The sequence below is a fragment of the Lepidothrix coronata genome, unplaced genomic scaffold (genome assembly GCF_001604755.1).
Source record: "Lepidothrix coronata isolate B3197 unplaced genomic scaffold, Lepidothrix_coronata-1.0 Scaffold37, whole genome shotgun sequence".
NCBI classification, from domain to species: Eukaryota; Metazoa; Chordata; class Aves; order Passeriformes; family Pipridae; genus Lepidothrix; species Lepidothrix coronata.
In genome coordinates, this window is record NW_016690217.1 from 1086011 (window position 1) to 1105861 (window position 19851).

The window sequence follows — 19851 nt, forward strand, 5'->3', positions numbered from 1 at the left end:
TTATGTCTTATTATGTAGTGGAATAGGTCTGTACTTTTTCAGAACAAAACCGGATAAGCAAGAACTGTCTAGTACCAAGAGAATCATCTGGACAAGGAGTGACCCTGTTTGAATTTGTCAATAGCAAAAGCAAATTGTGAGTGGTTGAGTAATTTTTTAATGAAAAACTATAAAATAATGCTGACACTACTTGATGCCATTGTCCTAGAAATTATTGTAAACAGTATGCTCCTACCTGTATTAGCAAGACTCATATATCAGCATCTTTGTCCCCTTTTAATATGTTTTGTGTATTTGCATTTTTCCTTTTCCCACCATCTTTTCCCACTAATTATCTTTATTTTTCTTTTATTTGCTGTTGTTTTATTTCTTCCTCTTTCTCTGCTTCCTGTCTCTGAAGCTTCCCTTGCTATGTCACTCCCTTCTCATTTGGTTTGGGGAATTCAGAAACATATTTGTTTAGGGAACACTTTTAGTATTTAGCATCAGAACAGTGTTTTACTCAGGTAGTTACCAGTCTTTCTTTGATCCTCTAAAAAAGCTAAGATCTGTTCATGAAATTATTGCCCTTATTTGCAAAACAATGTTTTCAAACTATATGGATCTATGAATATTACTTTTTTTCAAAAAAAACCCACAAAAACACAGAAGAAAACTCCATGGAAGACACTTTGAAATAATTTCTGTGATTTCTATGCGCACCATAAAGAAGAATATTCCCTTCTGAGTATTAGCTGTTCATACCGTTCAACATCTTAAATGTGAAGTTGAAAGAGACTATAAATAAAAGGCAGGAATAACTTAATGCAGTGTTTGTATAGACAGAAAAGAATCTAGTTATAGTGGAGTATGAAAACACATATTATTATACTCATTTCACTCTCCCATTTGAATGCAGAAGATTTGATGCAGGTTCCAGTAGTATTATGCTACATAAGTATAACTGGAATGATTTAAATTCACACAATTTATTCCAATATATATTTCCTATGTAAACAAGCCTTTATTTTCTCTGTTGACTGTACGAAAAAATCAGAATCTGAAAGCTTAGAATGAAAATCACATTGGATTTTCTCAATTATTCACTTAAATAACGTGCAGTGCTAAGAATATGGGAATGAATTCCCAGATTTTTACACAGAGCAACCCCTTTGTATCACCTTGACCTCAAACTACATTCAGAGGATTACAGGTTCAAAATAAATGTACATGCCAGAATTCTCCATTATTAAGCTTAGCATGATCCAAGATTGTAAAAATGATATAGGTTTGGAGCACTACCTCCTAAAATGCACCATGGTGTAGACAGAAACAGCCTAATTATTCTATCATTTCCCTCAAACCGTATCAACTTCAATTCAGATAACTAATTCTTTCAGAGCCATCATGCGGTCTTGCTACTCAGAGGAGGATGCCAGGATGCCCAATGAAGTGTAACTGCATTTCTTATTGGCGCCTAAAAACTAATGTGAAAGAACTAATGGAAGGTGTGGCCATTCATGTAAGAAAATGGGAAATAACAAGGAAATGTTGTGCGGACCTTTCCTGTGTAGACCCTTCTCTTTCAAAATCTTCTCCTCTCTACTTAATCTTGTTTTCTCCTTTTATACTTTTTGGTCTTTAACTCATTGTTTTACCAGGCTTGCTATCTACCCTGTCAATTTGGCAGTTTTACCTGGTTTGTGACATATTTTCTTAACAGAAAGATGGACAACTGGACAACTGGAATCAACTCCTTTATGAATCTTGCAAAACAAAGTTTTGAAAATAATTTTACTTAGGCATGAGGGTAATGAGTGTAACGGAAAAGAGAAGGCAGCTGAAAGATGGTGCAAAAAAGGATATACCTGAATTCTGAAAAATCCTGGATTCAATTGGCAGTGTTTCAATTAACAGTGACTGCCAGTTAGAACCAAATGATTTGGTTGAAACTTTTTTTTTCACTCCATTGAATACTGATTGCACATCATATACTGAGCTGGTTTATCAGAAATAAATGTTACACCCAATCCATTAAACCTTTCTCTGTCTGGACTTGGACTGAAAGCAAGTAATCCCCAGATGGCTGTTTTAACACAGATAGAGTGTCCTGGCTCTATCCACCTCCAGGAGGAAGGAACATGCATGTTTTACACATTTTTATAAGGCAACAGTCAAAATTTTACAAATCCTCAACGTAAGGCCTCAAGTGAAGTATGAATGAATCTTCCACTTGCATAAGTCTGCCAAGATATGACAATCCCTTCTTCCTTCCTTCTCTGTAAAATACATTGTCCAGAAATACTCCTAATTCATCCTCTGAATATGGATGGTGCACCAACAATGCATCAATTATTTAAATACATTATGCTTTCAGCCCCAAAGCAGCACTGAACTCTTTTCTTCCCAAACAATAAAGCTGTCATAAGAATTAAGAGTAAGAGCCTCAATCACATATGGATGATAGAATTTAATTCCAAATGGTGATCAAATGTATTTCAAAAGCAAAATCACAGGCTGTGCTTACTGTTCAATGAAGTGAAATATTCTAGCCAAACCACAGTTCTTTCTGATAAATTTTCTTTACAAGATATTTTCAGAAATATTTACATAATTCCACTTCCTTAGATTAGCAAAAATATTTTACATATGAATTCAGCTATTAAATCTATATTGTGAAGTTTTAAGAACCCAAATTACTACTGGGAATGTCTCAGCTACAGTTGAAAATCATGAGGGGAATGACCATGGTAAATAAATAAAAGTATTTTTAGCCAAAGAAAGAAGTCATAAATATTGATGAATATTGTTTTTAAAAGACAAGAATTTAATGTACACCTCAAAATATTCCACTAATGTATTTCTCTAATAAAAGAAAAGCAATGAAAGATTATTCAGAAGCATTTAAATAACCTGCAGCCTATTTCCAGGAGATTATCTCATTGATACTATGGTTTCAAAGCTTTAGATAAAACAATATTAAAGAAACATTAATGATAAACCTGCCATTTGGTTCTTCTCCTTTTTTAAAAATCACTGATATTTCAGTGGTAATTTCTAAAGTGAAAATTTAAACAATTTTCCATAATTAAATCACACTTTCAATATTAAAATTCACCTACAATAAAATACATTCTCCATAGCCATTCCTGTTATCTCCTTCAAAGCATTAGGCTCATTAATCATTTAAACAAAGGAAAAACACTCCCCGCATTATTGAATATTTATACTTTACCTTATTAAAAAATTTCCTTCCAGTAAATACAAGAAATTTCTCACACAGAGATGGAAAAAAGGAAAATATACATATTTTTTAAAGGAGTAGGCATGCAAACACAGTAAGGTAATTCCAACACATTAAGCAACCTCAAATATTTAATTACATTAAAACCACACAAAATACTCCATTTACCTGACCAGTATTGCTAGCTGCTGCGTTGATTTCTGCTGCTCCTTGACCTTCATTCTGTCTCTCCGTATCATGGGAACCTGCATCGTGCTTGCTTTGAGGTGCTCTCTGCAGATACAAGAGTTTAGGAAATTACATACTGAAATGAAGTGCACTTTATCATTCAAAGCTTTCTGGCCTGTGAAAGCATCTCTCCTACACTCTCACAAAGCCATCCAAAAGCACTTTGCATTTCACAAGCCTGAGCCTCAAAAATTAACAGCTGAGCCTGAGCGTCTTTGAAAGGCTGCAAGATGAAAGTGGAGCCCGTCCTCTGAGGATTACAGCCCTGCAAGACAAAGGATTCGCTGTGACACACAGGAACACCATTTTCCACCAGCTGTGCTCACATCCCTATCGGAAATGTAACAGAATTGGAGCAAACAACTGTCTGCTCTGCTCTGCCACATGATCCCCGCATTTACTGGGGACTACGGCAGCACAGCTCAATTAAGCTTCGCATTCTAAGACAAGTAATTTCTGCTTGAACAGAAGGATATCTGTACTGTAAGAATCCTTCTAAATGTCAAGGACAAATAGTGCAGGAATTACCACTGTGACAGAAATAAAATTTATATAGCCTGATACTGATCCATCTAATATTCTGTCAAAATAAATTTAACTGATGTGGTAAGATGGTACAGACAGGTTTCAGTTCCTTCAGGAAACTGGAGTTTTACACATCTACATGAAAATTAACCTGGGTTTCCCTGCTACTGACCAGGATCATGAGATCAAAAGAGAAAATTAGGCCTTTAAATACAGTTTCCTAATGAAGTAAACAGAATGTGGCACTTAGTGCCATGGTCTAGTAACCATGGGTTGGACTTGATCTCAGAGGTCTTTTCCAACTCAGTTGATTCTATGATTCTCTGCATAATTGAACACTTATAAAGTATGTGAAGTATCCAACATTATCTGTTAATGTGTTTAAAACATTTCAGATTTTCAGAAAGACATGAATGTCCATGGAACTGGTTGAAGACTGAAACTAAAAGCAGGATTATTTTTCAAGTATTAGCCTTGTTGCCAAATCTCATTTTATAGACTAAGAGGCTATTACCTTAACAGACAAAACAATCTCAAATAACTTGTTTAGCTACACTTGGTATATTACATGAAGTTTCTATGGGACTCTGCAATGGTCTTTAGCAGAACAGCCTATAGAGCTTTGTCTGCCTTACCTTGATTAGACGATATTTGTCTTTGACTTTTAGCAGAAACATACTGTTTGCTCTTCAAGGTACATACACTGAAACATCTTTAGTTACCCAGTGATCAAACTCATACAGTATCACTGGGATAAATAACTCTGTTTTGTCCCTATAGAGTCTCAAACCCAGAAAATATGTAATGTTGAACAGAACTTCAGAAACCAGTAATTAACTATAATACATGTGAAGTGGTAACTTAAAAATTAAATCTATACAGTTTAACTGAAGGAATAAGGTAGGTCAAAGAACACAATAATATTACACGAAGTAACGAGAAAATTGGAAAAAATTATGGGTAGAACATTTCTTAACATTACATGTTCAGTTATGGAAAACAAGTAACCCCCAATAAGCTACTATTCTTTTAAATCTGATCTGTAATTTTAAAGGTCACCATCCCTGTCACTGTGTAAGAAATGATACTGCTACTGGTGCTCATATAGTAACTACAGAACTTTTGATTCCCAGTACTAGAGGGGAAGCCCCAGCCAAGATCAGGCCTTGCTGTACTATGTGCTGAATACAATACAATATAGGCTGAATCCCTGTCTCACAACATTTTCAATCTTGAATAAAGTGTAATTATGAGTTTGACAAAAACTAGATCTAAGCCTCCAGTATAACTCAGGACAGAATTTTGCAGTCACGAGGTGACATTTTCAATCCCATGTAAAAAGCAGTATTAAACATGCCTAGAGGTAAAAAGCTGAATGGTTCATTAGCTGGCTCTGACCCACTGGGTCACCTGAAGGGGGATAACAGTACTCTTCCAAAAACAACCCTCGGGTTGGGGTAATTTTTTTGGGGTGTTGATGAGGGTATATGTATTAAATAGTTCTGCTGCATCTGCAGCACATACACCCAGGTATTTCATTCACTGACAAGAAAAGTTTCTGCTCTCCTTGACACTCTCTTTCTCCTCCTACTCACATACATTTTGTTTATGAATGAGCTGGCTTCCCATTCCCCCCAAGTACTCTCAAAAATACACCATTACAAAAAGTAGTCTACAAAACATGTAAATTAATTTAGAAGGCGATTTTTAGCAGTTACTAGCAGGGTTCTCTAAATGCAGTATGTGCTCATGACATGCACACACATTAAAGTCACATGAGTTAAGAGATGCACTTGAACATGAGATCTGCAAGTTCACAGTGAAAGAGTTCTTACCACTTCAGTTACTGAAGTAACTTAAAGTAGGCTGTTCTCTTCATGCAGACTGGCTCAAAGGAGTTAATGACAACACAGGTAGCAGAGAGCAGGCTATTCATTGAAAACTGAGTATTTATTATAGATATATTATTATATGTTTAAGTATATATATTTATATGAAAATATTATGTATCCGCACATATGGATAATGACAACAGATTTTTGTACAGACCTAGCATTTCTGTAAATAAATATTCATCTGATAGAGTGCCAATTAGTGGTTAGAAAGATAGTATAACCATCATCAAGTTTGTCGCCTTTTCACAGTACCTTTCAACATTGGATGATCCAGGACCTGTGGATGAAAATATAGAACCTACCAACCACACCAGCAAAGATCCAGAGCATGTACAGAGCAGCAAGCTCTGTAACCTCTACATGAGTCATAGCAGGTGGAGAATGGCACATGGGTCCCTGGGTAAAACAGCACCACCTATTTCAGAGCTTGACTTTTGAGAAGGCATAAGCTGGGTTTATAACCCCTGCTATTTCTGAAGGCTGGCATCACACCACCAAGTCAGTTTAACAGATTACATTTGTTTGCTCTTGCAGCAAAATGGTGGGACACTACACGTGAATATATTGCGTACTATAGGAATAAGGAGCTGCTCCCTCTGTCTTGTTTGCCACAATTTTCTAAATATTTCTGAAGTCAACAATAACTATCACTTGTCCGTTATTAACTTCCATATATTTACTAGTAGAAAATTTATAAACTCTAGCTAATTATGACATTTGCAAGCATAGTAGGCCTTGATTATTTTTGCTAAGAAAACTGATTATAAATAATTTTACCTAATACTTTGTCAACATGAGTTGCCAAAGCGGTCCATTGTACATTCAGTAGGTCAGAAGACCATTTTAGGCATAAACCACTGTATTTTTTCCCCCAATATTCAACTACCCTTTTATTTTTCTGTGTGTTGAAAACTATAGATACTCTAGATACCAGAAAATGCTTATTTTGCCATTACTTCATATTAAACACAATATACATACATGTGTTACTTAACATATATAAGAAAAAGAACAATGCAACAAGCGAAATTAAGAAAGCATATATTTCAAATATTTTGCTACAACTGAGTCAAAGAAAAAATAAACTGAGTCAAATCCTTGAAAACACTCCTGTCCATCACAGTTTAGAGCTTGCTAGGCATAATCTTTGTGAAAAATAAAGTCTTTACATTTTATCTACAGCAACACTGCCCAAGGGAAATACTTCACATATTTCAGATGATAGATATTATGAAAGAAAGGCCTGTACCACCATAAGAAAGTGAAACCCCCACACTGAACACTTGCCAAGAATTTGCTTTTTTCTTTTAAATAATTTCACTTTGTATCTAACAGCCAAAAATTCTCTTTGGACAGGTTTAACTCTACAGTGAATTTCAAAACCTTATTATGAAAATCTTGCAAAGTTTCATGAAATTTGAAGGTACCATCACTCGCATGTAAATTACTTCAATCTTTTCTAGAATTATTCACAAGACTTGGCAGTTTGCCAAACCTTAAAAATGCACTAAAATATATGCCAGAATTTTCTCTGCTAATCAATTTCCAAAAGCTATTTTTATGTTACAGTGTTGTATTTGGTCTTATTCTTCAGAATACATTGCCCCTGGATTCCACAGTGAATGACATCACCACACGGCCAACTGTATCAGCAGACAGGCTGTGATATTTGTTATTGCTGTTACCAGATCTTTATAAGAAGCACATTCAATTTGGGTATCATTGTATTGGGCACAGTATAAAAGTATAGTAAATGTCTCACATTTGTATTTTTCAGTTACATGGACTCTGCAGTTTGAGTGCTACTACCTTCCCCCTTGCCACCAGAAAATTTCAGAATTAGATCCAGATTAGAGCTGTAAGAGATGCTCATCACTTGAAAATTATTAAAACACACTATAAAGTACTAGCGTGCATGTAGTGACTGCCTCCTTTACCACTAGTACTTTGGTAACTCTGTCCTAAAATATCTAACTATTCAACCAGACATCCCAACATTTTACAGGTAAGACACACCATAACAAAATTTCAGTATATCAGAACTTCAGTGTATGTGGCAGCCAAATAATTTGGTGAAAGGAGTGAAAAACTAAAACAAAACCTTTTTTTTTGTAGTCACATCTCAATGCTGGTTGAGCTCCTGACCTTAAGTAAGTTTAAAATACTGAGTTTTTTTAAATCAGAATAAGAAATAATCACTCTGGGGACAGGAGCTATTTGACTACATGGGACAAAAGTATCTGTCGAGAGGCTGACCAGCCAGGTAGGGAGAGCTTTACACTGGAAATGACAAGGGCCAGAGTGCTTCCTCAACAAACAATTGACAAGTTGGAAGGGTAGGGCAGGCAAGGCAAGGGCCCTGGCTGATGGGAACACAAGGGCAATCCACATGATTGAAATAAGAGCAACGTCCTTGAGCACAGGTACATAAGGAACAAGGTGCAGCAGAACAGCCTTGGGAAAGCTCTCAACCTGGGCTGGAGAATTCGCATGGCTGGGTGTCTGTCTCTGGCACATGTCTGTGTGTGAGCAGACAGGAGGAGTTAACATGAATGCAGTCATGGGGCTGTACCCTCACTGGGATCACAGAGATGTGGTAGAATAGCTCCTATGACTAAGACTGCAACTGAGATATACAGGTCTCTTCTCCCCTCTAAAACATGATAGGATAAGAGGAAACAGCCTCAAGTTGCAGCAGGGCAGGTTTAGATTGCATATTGGGGAAAATTTCTTCACCAAAAGGGTTGAACAGACTTCCCAGGAAGAGGTGGGGTGACTGCCCCTGGAGATATTAAAAAGATGTGCAGATGTAGCACTTGAGGGCATGGTTTAGTGGTGGACTTGGCAGTGTCAGGTTAATGGTTGAACTCAATGATCTTAAAGATCTTTTCCAACCTCAATGACTCTGTGGTCCTAAGTGAGGCAGGGAAGTTTTCCTTTATGCAAGACAGCAGCTACAGTGCATGGTGCTCTGCCTGGGGATGAGTCAGTCAAGAGCTTATGGGTGAAGATTAGCAGGCAGACCAACATGGGAGCTGTGGAGGACATCTTCTAAAGACCTACTTATCTGGAGAAAGAAACAGAGAGAACTTTTCCAAGAAACTATAAGAAGCTTCGTGTGTAGAGGCCCTGGCCTCACAGGACCTCTTCAAGTCTGCTGGAGGGATAATAGCAGGATGAAACATTCCAGGAGATCTCCTGACTTCTCTGATGTCAATTTCTGGACACAAGTGATCCAAGGGTCAAGAAGGAGAGGCCCTGTGCTGGCTTTGATACTTAAAAACAAAGAAAGAACTTGCTGAGGACATGAAAGTTAGAAATAGCCTTGGTTGCAGTGACAATGAGATGGAAGAGTTCAGGATCCTAAGAGGAGGGGAAAGGGCAAAAACCAGGACCACAGACCCCACCCTCACTGGAGAACAGGTGATTTCAATCAAAAGCTTAAGGGATTGGAGCAGTTCTCATATGCAGAGAGGCTGAGAGAACTGGGACTATTCAGCCTGAAGAAAAGAAGGCTCAGGGAGATCTCAAGGTGTATAAACACCTGGATTGACTCATATTTAAAAAGACCAGGCAACTTTAATTTCACACACTACTGTCTGATTCACCTGATGCACCTATAAAAACAGTTTTTCCCCCAGATCCTGGAACAATGAAACCAGTATCTTTCAAAATGGAAAAATATACATCCGTTACTAATCCAAATGCTGCTTTGAGCTTTCACTGTAGTTATTTTGGGTGAAGACAAACCATAAAATATTCATGTCCTCCAACACACTCTATATTTAATTTACCAATACAACAAATGGAGTTGACATTCTAAGTGAATTTCCATGAGGAGAGCAGTTTTTCCTAATGGCAATTACTAACATGGACTCTGTAATTTACAAGAAACATCCTGTATTTCTTAATATATAACCCAGTACTTAAACACTAAAAATATATCAGGCTTCTATAATGAGGTCTGATAGAAGCTGTATCAATCTTCTTTTTAAACTTATCTCCTTCAAAAGACAAGCACATCATGAAGGTGCTTATCAGAGATTCATATTTAGAAAGGCATGTAAAACTGATGGTTGTAATTATTTGCTAAAACCAAAACTCAGCCTTTATAATACACTGCATGTTAACATTTTTATTGAAATTTCAAGTTAAACTTCTAACTGATATATCATTATTGATTAAAGCTCCACAGTAGCTTTAAGACTAATCCAAGTATTCCACCCTCAGGTCACTGGAAAGAGAGCAAGTAACACCTTAAGAATACTGACTAGTTGTTTAATTGTGACATCAATTGCTGGTGGAAATAATCCTGACTAGCACTTCATTCAAATAATTTGGGTTTTTAAAAGAAAAAGATACATACCACAATCAAAAAGGGCAAGTAATTGCTCACTAACCTCTGCTTCAGCTGCTTGTGATTGCAGGAGCTGTCGTATGCGAAGAATGTCCTTTTCTATTTGTTGAATTCTCGCCACTCTTGCCTGAAACGAATGGATTTTCATGTTTGATTTTGTTCAAAACCTCTTTTTCCTTACTGTACTTAGTGATACTGTGAAGAGTTCCTTGCAAATAACGCTGACTACAAAGCAAACCTACTTCAGCTGGTACATGCAGTAGGTACTACATAGAGTAATTCAAGTGTGCTTCCTAACAGAAGACAGGCATGACTGCAAGCATCTAAAACATAGTGAGTAGTCGGGATTTTAATAAAATTGATACCCATTTGGACGTAATAGGTCGCCACATGACACATTCAGGTATAAACAAATGCTCCCATTATCTTGCACAATATTCCTCCTTCTGAAACTGACATTTTATGCAGACCTTTAGTGAATTTTTCCACTCTCAAATATTAGAGTTCTACTTGCCTTACAAAGATTTGAGAGAGATTTGTACTTGCAGAGTGTCTTGAAAGTATGAGACCCTGACTGATTTCTATTATATACAGGTACTATAACGATTTGGGAGTTTTGCTTATGCTCAGCCTCTGAAATTTTCTGCTTCTACAAATATCAAAAAATTTAACAGGCTAAGTATAAAAAAACCTACATACTGCTTCTTTGGTTTATCTGGGATTTTACAGACATCTCTAAATCAGTCTTTTACAGCCATATTGCTACTCACTTCCCACTGCAACCATTCTGTAGTTAGTAAAGAGAATGTTAAAAAACCCCAAAATGCTATAGGATCCATGTACTTCACACCAGTTGTACAGTGAAGCACAGGATGCCTTGCGATTCAGTGAAATGATAACTGTGAAAAGTTATATATTTCTGCATGAATCTAATAATTTATTGACATTACTTGACTTAGAATGTGGACAGAACACCAAATTGATTAAACAGTATTTTTTGTGTGATGGATAGATTAATGAAGTGGATACATAGTTGAAAGAAAAATTCTGATTCTTTTACTCGATTAACATTTACAATGCTACACTAAAAAAAACAATCTAGTGGACACTGCAAGAATCAGCATTATCACCAATCTTATTTAACACATTTATAATCTAAAACTGGAAGCAAGATGAACTTTTAACTAATGCCAAAAGATACACAGGGAATAGAATCACAATATTATCTGGAAAATTTAGAATTATAGAAGAAAATATACCCACAAAACAGAACAAATTACTGAAACATACATCAGAAGCAGCTATGGGAAGAGCATCATAAGCATCAATGTTTAGTTGAGATGCAAAGCTACAAACATTTGAGTATAGATTTGATTTGATTTTGTAAAGCAAAGTATCAGAACACACATAGAAGCTTCAGCATAGAGGCAAACAGATAATTCATCCCACCCTTTGCATTTAAGTATTAGAAAGATAGTAAAAAATGTATTTTTGGGAATAACTATGCATGACTGACAAAATGTGTCTCTCACTGTCCTTAAGAATTACCTCAATTTTACAGAACCACAGAACAGCCTGAATTGGAAGGGACCTTGGAAGCTCATCTATCCCAAGCTCCCTCCCATGGGCAAGAACATCTTCAAAATTTGTGAAAGTCCTGTCTGGTCTGACCTTGAACATTTTCAGGGATGGGGTACCTACTGCCTCTTGGCAGCCTCTCCCAGTGTTTCACCACCCTCACTGTAAAACATTTGTACGTAATCTAAATCTACCCTCTACTAATTTAAAACCATTAACTCTTGTCCTGTAACAACTATTCTCTGCTGAAGTTTTTTATAGATCCCCTTTAAATACTCAAAAGCCACACATTTCCCCCAGATTTCCTATCAATTGAGTTTCTTTCAGTGTAACCAGCAATTTATCCCATAAAGGGCATCAAGAGAATCTGAGTATATATACACACCCAAGCACAGGGAAGTTTTGTGTAGATGAAAACAATTAAATATTGCACGATTTGCCAAGTATCACTGACTAAGTTGCCCAAAGGGACAGGAATTCAGCCCATCCTTTCCAATTTTAGTCCAGAGATTTAAACATCAGGCAATTCTTCTTTCTGCCAATTCATCATTTGTATTACATGGAAACTAGAGAATTTCACTATCCAGGAGCATATTTAGTACAAAACACCACAGAAGCAGAAAAAAGAATGTATTTTCTTCCACAAAGGGGTACAGCTTAATGGTAAATACGCAAAAATCTGAGATACACAATAGAACAGGCACCAGGAATGTGTTTAATTTTATAACCTATTTAAGAAACATCACTTTTGATTTCTGTTTGTTCATAAAATATTCTCATTCATTTTTATATTTACTTGTAACCTTTATTAACATAAAATTGTTGGATAAAATAACTTAATATTTGAAGTTACAGTTACTTGGCTTTCACTGCTCCAGTAAGGCTTCTAACAAAAAGAAATAAAACTCCTCCACATTCAAAGTGATGAAAAAATAGTCACTTTACTGAAAGTAAAAATAAGCAGTAACATTTTGTTTTAAAATGTTGTTTGAATTTTTTGTTTGTTTGGGGTTTTTTCAAAAATAAAGATAAATAATAGACAAAATTATTAATAGCTTGGCCTACATTTACATACAAGATCATTGTATGTATTTTCATCTGTGCAAGACTCCAGGATCCAAACTTTCTTCTAACTTCAGTGGTCTGCTGTTTCAGCAAACTTCAAGGGATCCTGGGATTAATTCTTATAAGAATGATAATTTCTTGTGAGATTTTAAGGAACATTTAACCTAAAAAAAATAGATCCTTCTTGTTCTGGCATGAAGGAAAAATAAATTCTATTTGAACATGAATTCAGTTTTAGAATTGAAGTATTTTTTAATATACCTTACACAAATTAAGTTTGCTTCTACTTAATACTAAGCATACAGGCTACAACATTTGAACAGAGCAGAAAGGAAGTGGGAAAACGACAAAGTTGAATATACTTGCCAAATAAATTTTTTCATTTTTGCACATTTAAACATGACAGTGAAATAATGCAGAAATTGCTTTTATGTATTTGTACACCCGTGAGCTTCTACACATTTCCAGCACTGGTCCTTGGGAGAATGGAACCAAGGGGAATTACCAGTTCAGTTCACAAGAAGCATATGAGAAGCAGTTACTTCCCATTTTATAATCTTTATATAATCACTCTAGGTACTGTAATTTCTCTAAGTATGAAAGTGTTACACATACGAATATATAGAGAGAGGGTGAAACAGCTGTGACAAACACCTTGAAAAGCATTAATTCAGAAATCTATAAAATATTTCAACATTTTGGCAGCATTTTGCCCCCACAAAACTAAAAAAAAACGACTACCAAACAAGCAGGAAAGAAATAAGTTCAGGGACAGCTTAATTACTTTCATAGTGATATAACTACAGTCATGTTGTGACTCTGCATAATTTCTTTTTATCTCTGCCTGAGTGCCTCTAGAATTTTGCCAGCAGCCTAGCCTACCTATTTAGCTTAATTCACCTTTCTCTGGCTTAAGCTTGTTGGCAGCTAGAGAACTTTCCTGGAAGTTCTACTGTGAATGCCCTAACACCTTCTTCTGCAGGACCTTCACTGCAGGACCTTCACTCAAGACAGGCTGACACAGCTGAACTCATGCAGAGCATGACCACTGCTGATAAACCTGGATAACACAGCCTTGCAGCTCCCAGATAGGGCCAGCTACCACCCACACAGATTAAACTTGGGTCTGTCTGAGCACATCTATACAGACAAATCCCTGCACAGCCTTTGCATACATAACTGACGACTGCAGGGTATCTGCTCTGCTAAATACTTATAACCAAATGCACTTTCTAAAAAGTTCTACTAGATGACTCACTTTTAAATTTAAAGCAGCTGTTCTGATACCAACAAAACTAAATGTAAAAATAAAATAGAAATTTTTCTCATGTAGCAAAATTTTGTGTTGAGTAAACCTTGTGCAAAAAGTAAAGAGACTATTTTTATTGAAAATATTTATTTTGTAACATTCACCAAAAAAAACCCCAAAAAACCTTACCAAGATGGTAATTTAACACCTCTGGAAATAAACAGCAATAAATAATTCAAACTGTTGCTCTGCTACTGTGGGGGAATAGTTTTTATAACCAGCAAGCAACTGATTATTTAATTTATGGGTTGCACACAATTACATTCTGATTTATGCTTCCAGATGAGTGTCACATGTTTAAGACATGTACCTTGTCCTCATCATGAATGCAAAACAACTCTTGGTGAGAGCAAACAACTTCCAGATATGTATGTGGATTACATTTTACATGAATACCTTATTTTCAAAGAATATGCCCTGATATGAGGTTTGTGGTTAAGGAAACCTTATGCCCTGATATGAGGTTTGTGGTTAAGGAAACCTAGGAACAGTAGCTCAATTTTCTTCTGAACTTAAAAACATGAAAAAAACACAGAACAACAGATGCAGAATGAGCAGTTGCAAACACATGGACTTTTATGAAGCTAAAATGGTAGTAAATTATTAGCAGAAAATAATTAAAAATATTTTCTTTTGAAGAAATTGTCCCCATCTGCTGAATCAAAAGGCTTTTTCAAAACAGGGCAATGAGAGTACTTTTTGCTGAACAGTTATTTCCCATGTTCTGATTCCTCTTTTTTATTTGAATGGCCAACTAAACGCCATAAGGTATCACTGTGTTTACATACAATTTAAAGATACATCTACCAATAATACAATAAAAATGCAGGAAAACATTTTCTCTTCCTTTTAATAGTGAAAGACAAACTATACCTGTGCTCGCTTCTCCATGTCCTGACAGGTACCTAGTTGTTCTTCCATTGCAGCTCTAATTTGTCTTGCCTCATACTCCAACTGCCTTCTGGTCATATCTGTTTGCAAGGAGAACTGAAATCAAAGTACAGAGAAGGCACTGTAGTCAATAACATTTATGTAAACAATGTATTTCTCAGAACAAAAGCAGAACAATTATTTTTCCACAACAAACTTCATAAACAAACAAAACATAGTAACAGATTCTTAAAACATGACTGCATTATGAAAAACAAGAACACATGATGTTGTTCCATCAGCAGACCACCTGTGGGTTTTGTCAAATGACTAAATATAATAGGTAAACATAGAGAAAGTATTGTTCATTACAAGTGAAGAACATCTGGCTGTTACCAATGAAATTACTATGTGTGCCATCTGAATGGGTATTTTCAAAAATATTCAGAGGCATCAAACTACTGCTATCTACCCTATTTTTAACTATCCTGTGAGAAAAGCACAAGTGTTAAACCCGGGAGCAACCACACAGCTTCAGAGAAGACCTTCCAGCTGATAAGATTTTTCAAGGCAAAGCACTTCACTGGTTTTGGACAATTATTCACATTGTAAGTAAATGAGTCTTTAAGAGCCTTCCCAGAAGAGCCCTCTCAGAAGACTTCACCAAGGTCAGTTCAGAGAGTCAAAACAAGACAATCATATGCAAATACCAAATGGGATCCTTCGTTCTGTTGTGGTTGGACTAAGTAGTAATGGATACAGATTACCACAAAAGGTGTTTAGTGTAGATGATAAGACATTCTCATCACAGGAGTGGCTAAGTGAATTTATTACCTATGAAACTGAGGAGGCAACCTTAAAACCTACAACAGATACTGCAGACAGCGCCTTTGAGAATGGGTTGCATTTCTTCAAAATCCTTTTCAGATCTTCTCCCTTGCTTCTGGTGCTCTGCTAAGCTCAGCCATGACTCAGTGTGACTTTTGCCCACTGACACAAGTGTTTCCATTGTCTGTTTCCATCTCCAGGAGCCTGTTTATTCATAAAGTATGACTCTCTAAAGATGGGTAACCAGTTCTACCAAACACTGTATATGTGAAGGAATTCACTGCAAACATAACCAAGTTGCTGCGATCTAACAGGAAAACCTGTATTGTCTGGGAGATCAGACATCCTCATTATCCCAGATAATGGTGACTTGACTATGGAGGTGCCAAGGTAAAAACTTTGAGCAATAATACCTCCGTAGGCTACAGGCATTGGTATGAAATAAGAGCTCTTGTGTACACTGTCTCTTAGGCTAATATTGCTCTCAAAAATAGAAAAATCCATTAAACAACACAACAGATAGAGAAAAGACCTCTGGGGGACAGAGTTGAAGAAGAAGTGTACTGACATGTAATTCATTTGTCATAACAACTTCTCAATGTTCCTCTGTTATCACTGACATTTATACTAAAAGGTATGAATTTTGGATGTGTAAAAATCTACACAAAAATGCAGTATTTAGATTAAGTCACCTTTACACAGTGAATGAAAAAAACATTTTAAATTAAAATTATAGTCGAGAACATCACCAAATTAATAAAATACACACAGCATCTAAACAGAGATTGCAGCACCAGATACAGGACCAAGCACTCTGAAAGTACTTACATTTTCAGTAAGGGGAAGACTATCAATCCTTTTAGTCAAGTTCTGAAGCTGGGCATAATACCAGTCCTTTTCTTTCTCTTCCTTCTCAAGCTCCGCAAGTAAAAGAGATCTATTAAAAGCAGAAGCAGGAAGTGTCTCACTATTTATACCTCATTTCCATATGTAGGTATAGAAATAGGCACAAATACCCATAAAAAACGTTAGATGAGAAAGGAGGTTTGAAGAGGGCACTACGAACACATTGGAGAAGGTAAGCGCAGTTCCCCAGCCCCAGCTAAACAACCTGTCCAGTCCTCTGTGCTGGGCATATCAGGTCCACATCCATAAAAGACAAAACCATCTATATTTCTCTATAAAACTGCTCTGAAATCCAGAGCTAAGAGACCTTTTATGAAATCAAAGCCAGCTACTAGTCAAAACCCCCTAATTTTAAAAGTTTTGCTACAATTTGTTCTAATGGGAGAGAGAAGAAGTTTTCAGACGCGCACAATTAATATAGGGGGAGGGGAATATATTACCATTTATTATTAACATATATACATATATATATACATGTAACAATTTAACTATCTCTTCTATGATGAAACAATACATATACATAGATCGTCTCTCCTTTCCTTCAAAAAAGAGACAAGAAAGAAAGGAGAAGTCCTCTTTTCACTTTCAGGCCACAGCTCTTCCAAATTAATCTTCCGTGGCACTGGTAAGTGTCTCTTATTTTTAAGGCAGCAGTTTTGATTTGTCACAGCTAGAACTGAATCCAACTGACTCTTTCTTCCTAGAACTGAGTCCAACTGACTCTCTCTCTCTCCATCTGCTTTATTCTCGGATTCACTGGTCCTGCTGCTGCAGGGTCCAGCTAGCTTCTCATCACTCTTCCCCTCCAAGGTGGGAAAAGGCGGTGAGGTCGGATGAAAAACTCCTGAGGAGTTTAACTCCCGCACTCCTGGCTGGATCAGGACAGCAGGGCACCAGGGGCTCCCCCAAACCCAGCAGGGGAGAATCCCCTCAGCACTTACATGACTGTATGCTGCAGCCGCCTCTCCAAAGGGTCATGGCTAGTCTGCCTGGCCCGCTCCCTGATCTTCCAGGGTCCCCCTTGGCCGCTAGCTTCAGGGGGCTTCTCTCAGTAGCTGTGCTGCTCCTGGATCCCCAGCCAGGAGCCAGCGGCAGGGGCCCCCTGGCTCCGCGCCACGCGCGTTCAAAGCATGGTTGCTTCTCCTTCTAGCTACGCAGTTAAAATTTACCTCTTTTGATTTTGTGAGTATGTAATTTCTGCAAGGGCACACAAAGTTTTAAATTGGTCCAGTATCAAAAACACCACCCCTGGGCAGACTATCACAAACCCCCAGGGGGAAAGGTTTTTTTCAAACCACCACAGAACTAAGTCAAACAGGTTCTTTAAATACATACTTTTAAATTCTTCCTTCTATATTTTGTGTGGAAATTTGATTATTTTCTCAAATCATGGCTGGGATGTATTACCAAAGTAGTAAGGGGAAGTCTGAATTTTTGTTGTATGCTGTGTTTCTGTTCCTTACTGACATACAGTAATTATCCATAATGTGTTTGTATGCTTTATAGTTCACATGCTCTTGTCCACAACCTGAGAGGAATGCAGAAGTTAATGGATGGCAAATAATACTGGGCAAACTTGTATGCAGCTTTCTGTCTTCAAACAACCATAACTTCCCGCTTTAAAAATATTTCAAGCTAATTTTGATGATTTGACATTTATATTCCACATCCAATGTAAATGACCTGGCCAGCGTTTAAATGGAAAATCGAAACAGAGAGGATCCCTCCCTTCAACTGTAAGAGACTGAAAAACTGCACACATCTAAAAGTGATAAATGCCTGTAAACATAAACAGAATGACATAAATTTCCAGATTTGATCCAACAGTTGAAACAGAACTGTTTTAAGAATGTCAAGACTACACATTAAGTCATTTACTGTGAAGCTTTAACACCAGGCAGGTTTACAGTCAAAATGAGTGAAAAGATGCAGCAAACAGCAATTTCTATACCATGGCAGGCAACTGCAGCAATATTATAAGACAACAGTAATTCTTCAGCCACAATGATGGGGCTGCCAGAAATTCCTTAAGACCTTCAGACAGACTGAAGGAAAAACTAATAGATGGTGCTTGGGGAAAGCCTGTTGAGAAAGTAATTTTTTATCTCCCATCTGACCATTCTCTTACCACATACCCTGGGTGCCTAATCCCTGCACACACAGGCATTTTGCATTGCTTCCCTTTTTACCGCCTTGGGTGCCCATGCAGCAGCTGTGTCCAGTTTGTGAAATAAAATCTGCAAAAGCATAATCAATGCAATCCTTATAAAACCTATTTTTACCATAGGAGGATTTGCAAATGTGAAAGGACAGACGAATTCTGCCTCTGGATGTCAAAGAACTGGTAGCAGAAGCTGGAGGGATTACTTTCAGCTAAGTAAACATGTGATTAAGTTCCTCTTGTGAAATGCAGGCTACTCAGTTTGTGAGACACTGTGTCATTCAATCTGTTTTGACATGCACAATGGATGCCTGAAGCAAGAAAATAACTTAGGAGCCATCAGTGCTCCATAAACAACATAATGCATGACCTGAGGGCGACTTGTTTAATTTAATATTGTCATTTTTTCCTCTAAAGTAATGCTTTATTTGGGATTACTCATTTGGTATCACTGCTCCATGAGAATTCAGGTTTTAACAATATTAGCAAACCTGAAGGGTTGCTACAACCACAGCAGTTTAGTTTCCTCGAAAAAAAGCAGCAAGTCTGTGTAGATGCGTCTGATAAGCTGTTTCTCACTTTTAACATTACTATCAGATACTATACTAACTTCTTGAGGTTAGGAGAGGATTTAAAGTGGAAAAGCTGTTGCTGATCAAGAAAAAAAATTATGGAAAAACCGAGTGCAGTTATTTCATCTTTTTATGCCCCAAAAATGGTTTACGTTAGGGCTTTCACAGTATCAAGAGAAAATTCTGTTCTCCGTCATACACTGTCAAGTTCAGTGAGAGTGCAGCAAAGCAATCAGAGAAACTTTTGGAACTTTACATTACTTTTTTGAGTTAACAAAAAGTTTTCAATTTGAACTGTTTTTCTGAAGGATAGGTATTTTGAAAGACTTCTCAG

General features: G+C 36.9%; 1 protein-coding gene across 7 annotated transcripts in view; it reads right to left on the reverse strand.

Annotated features, from left to right (window-relative positions):
• Positions 1 to 19851, reverse strand: part of APC (APC, WNT signaling pathway regulator) — a 99171-nt gene that overhangs the window by 22348 nt on the left and 56972 nt on the right. For 5 of the 7 annotated variants that reach the window (XM_017812621.1, XM_017812623.1, XM_017812624.1 and 2 more), the window contains exons 5-8: positions 16707 to 16815; positions 15054 to 15167; positions 10272 to 10355; positions 3392 to 3496 (exon numbers count right to left, since the gene is read on the reverse strand). In XM_017812621.1, coding sequence (XP_017668110.1) covers positions 3392 to 3496; positions 10272 to 10355; positions 15054 to 15167; positions 16707 to 16815 — 412 coding nt within the window. The remainder of the gene's footprint in view (positions 1 to 3391; positions 3497 to 10271; positions 10356 to 15053; positions 15168 to 16706; positions 16816 to 19851) is intronic. The other 2 variants (XM_017812626.1, XM_017812625.1) reach the window with 1 other exon arrangement.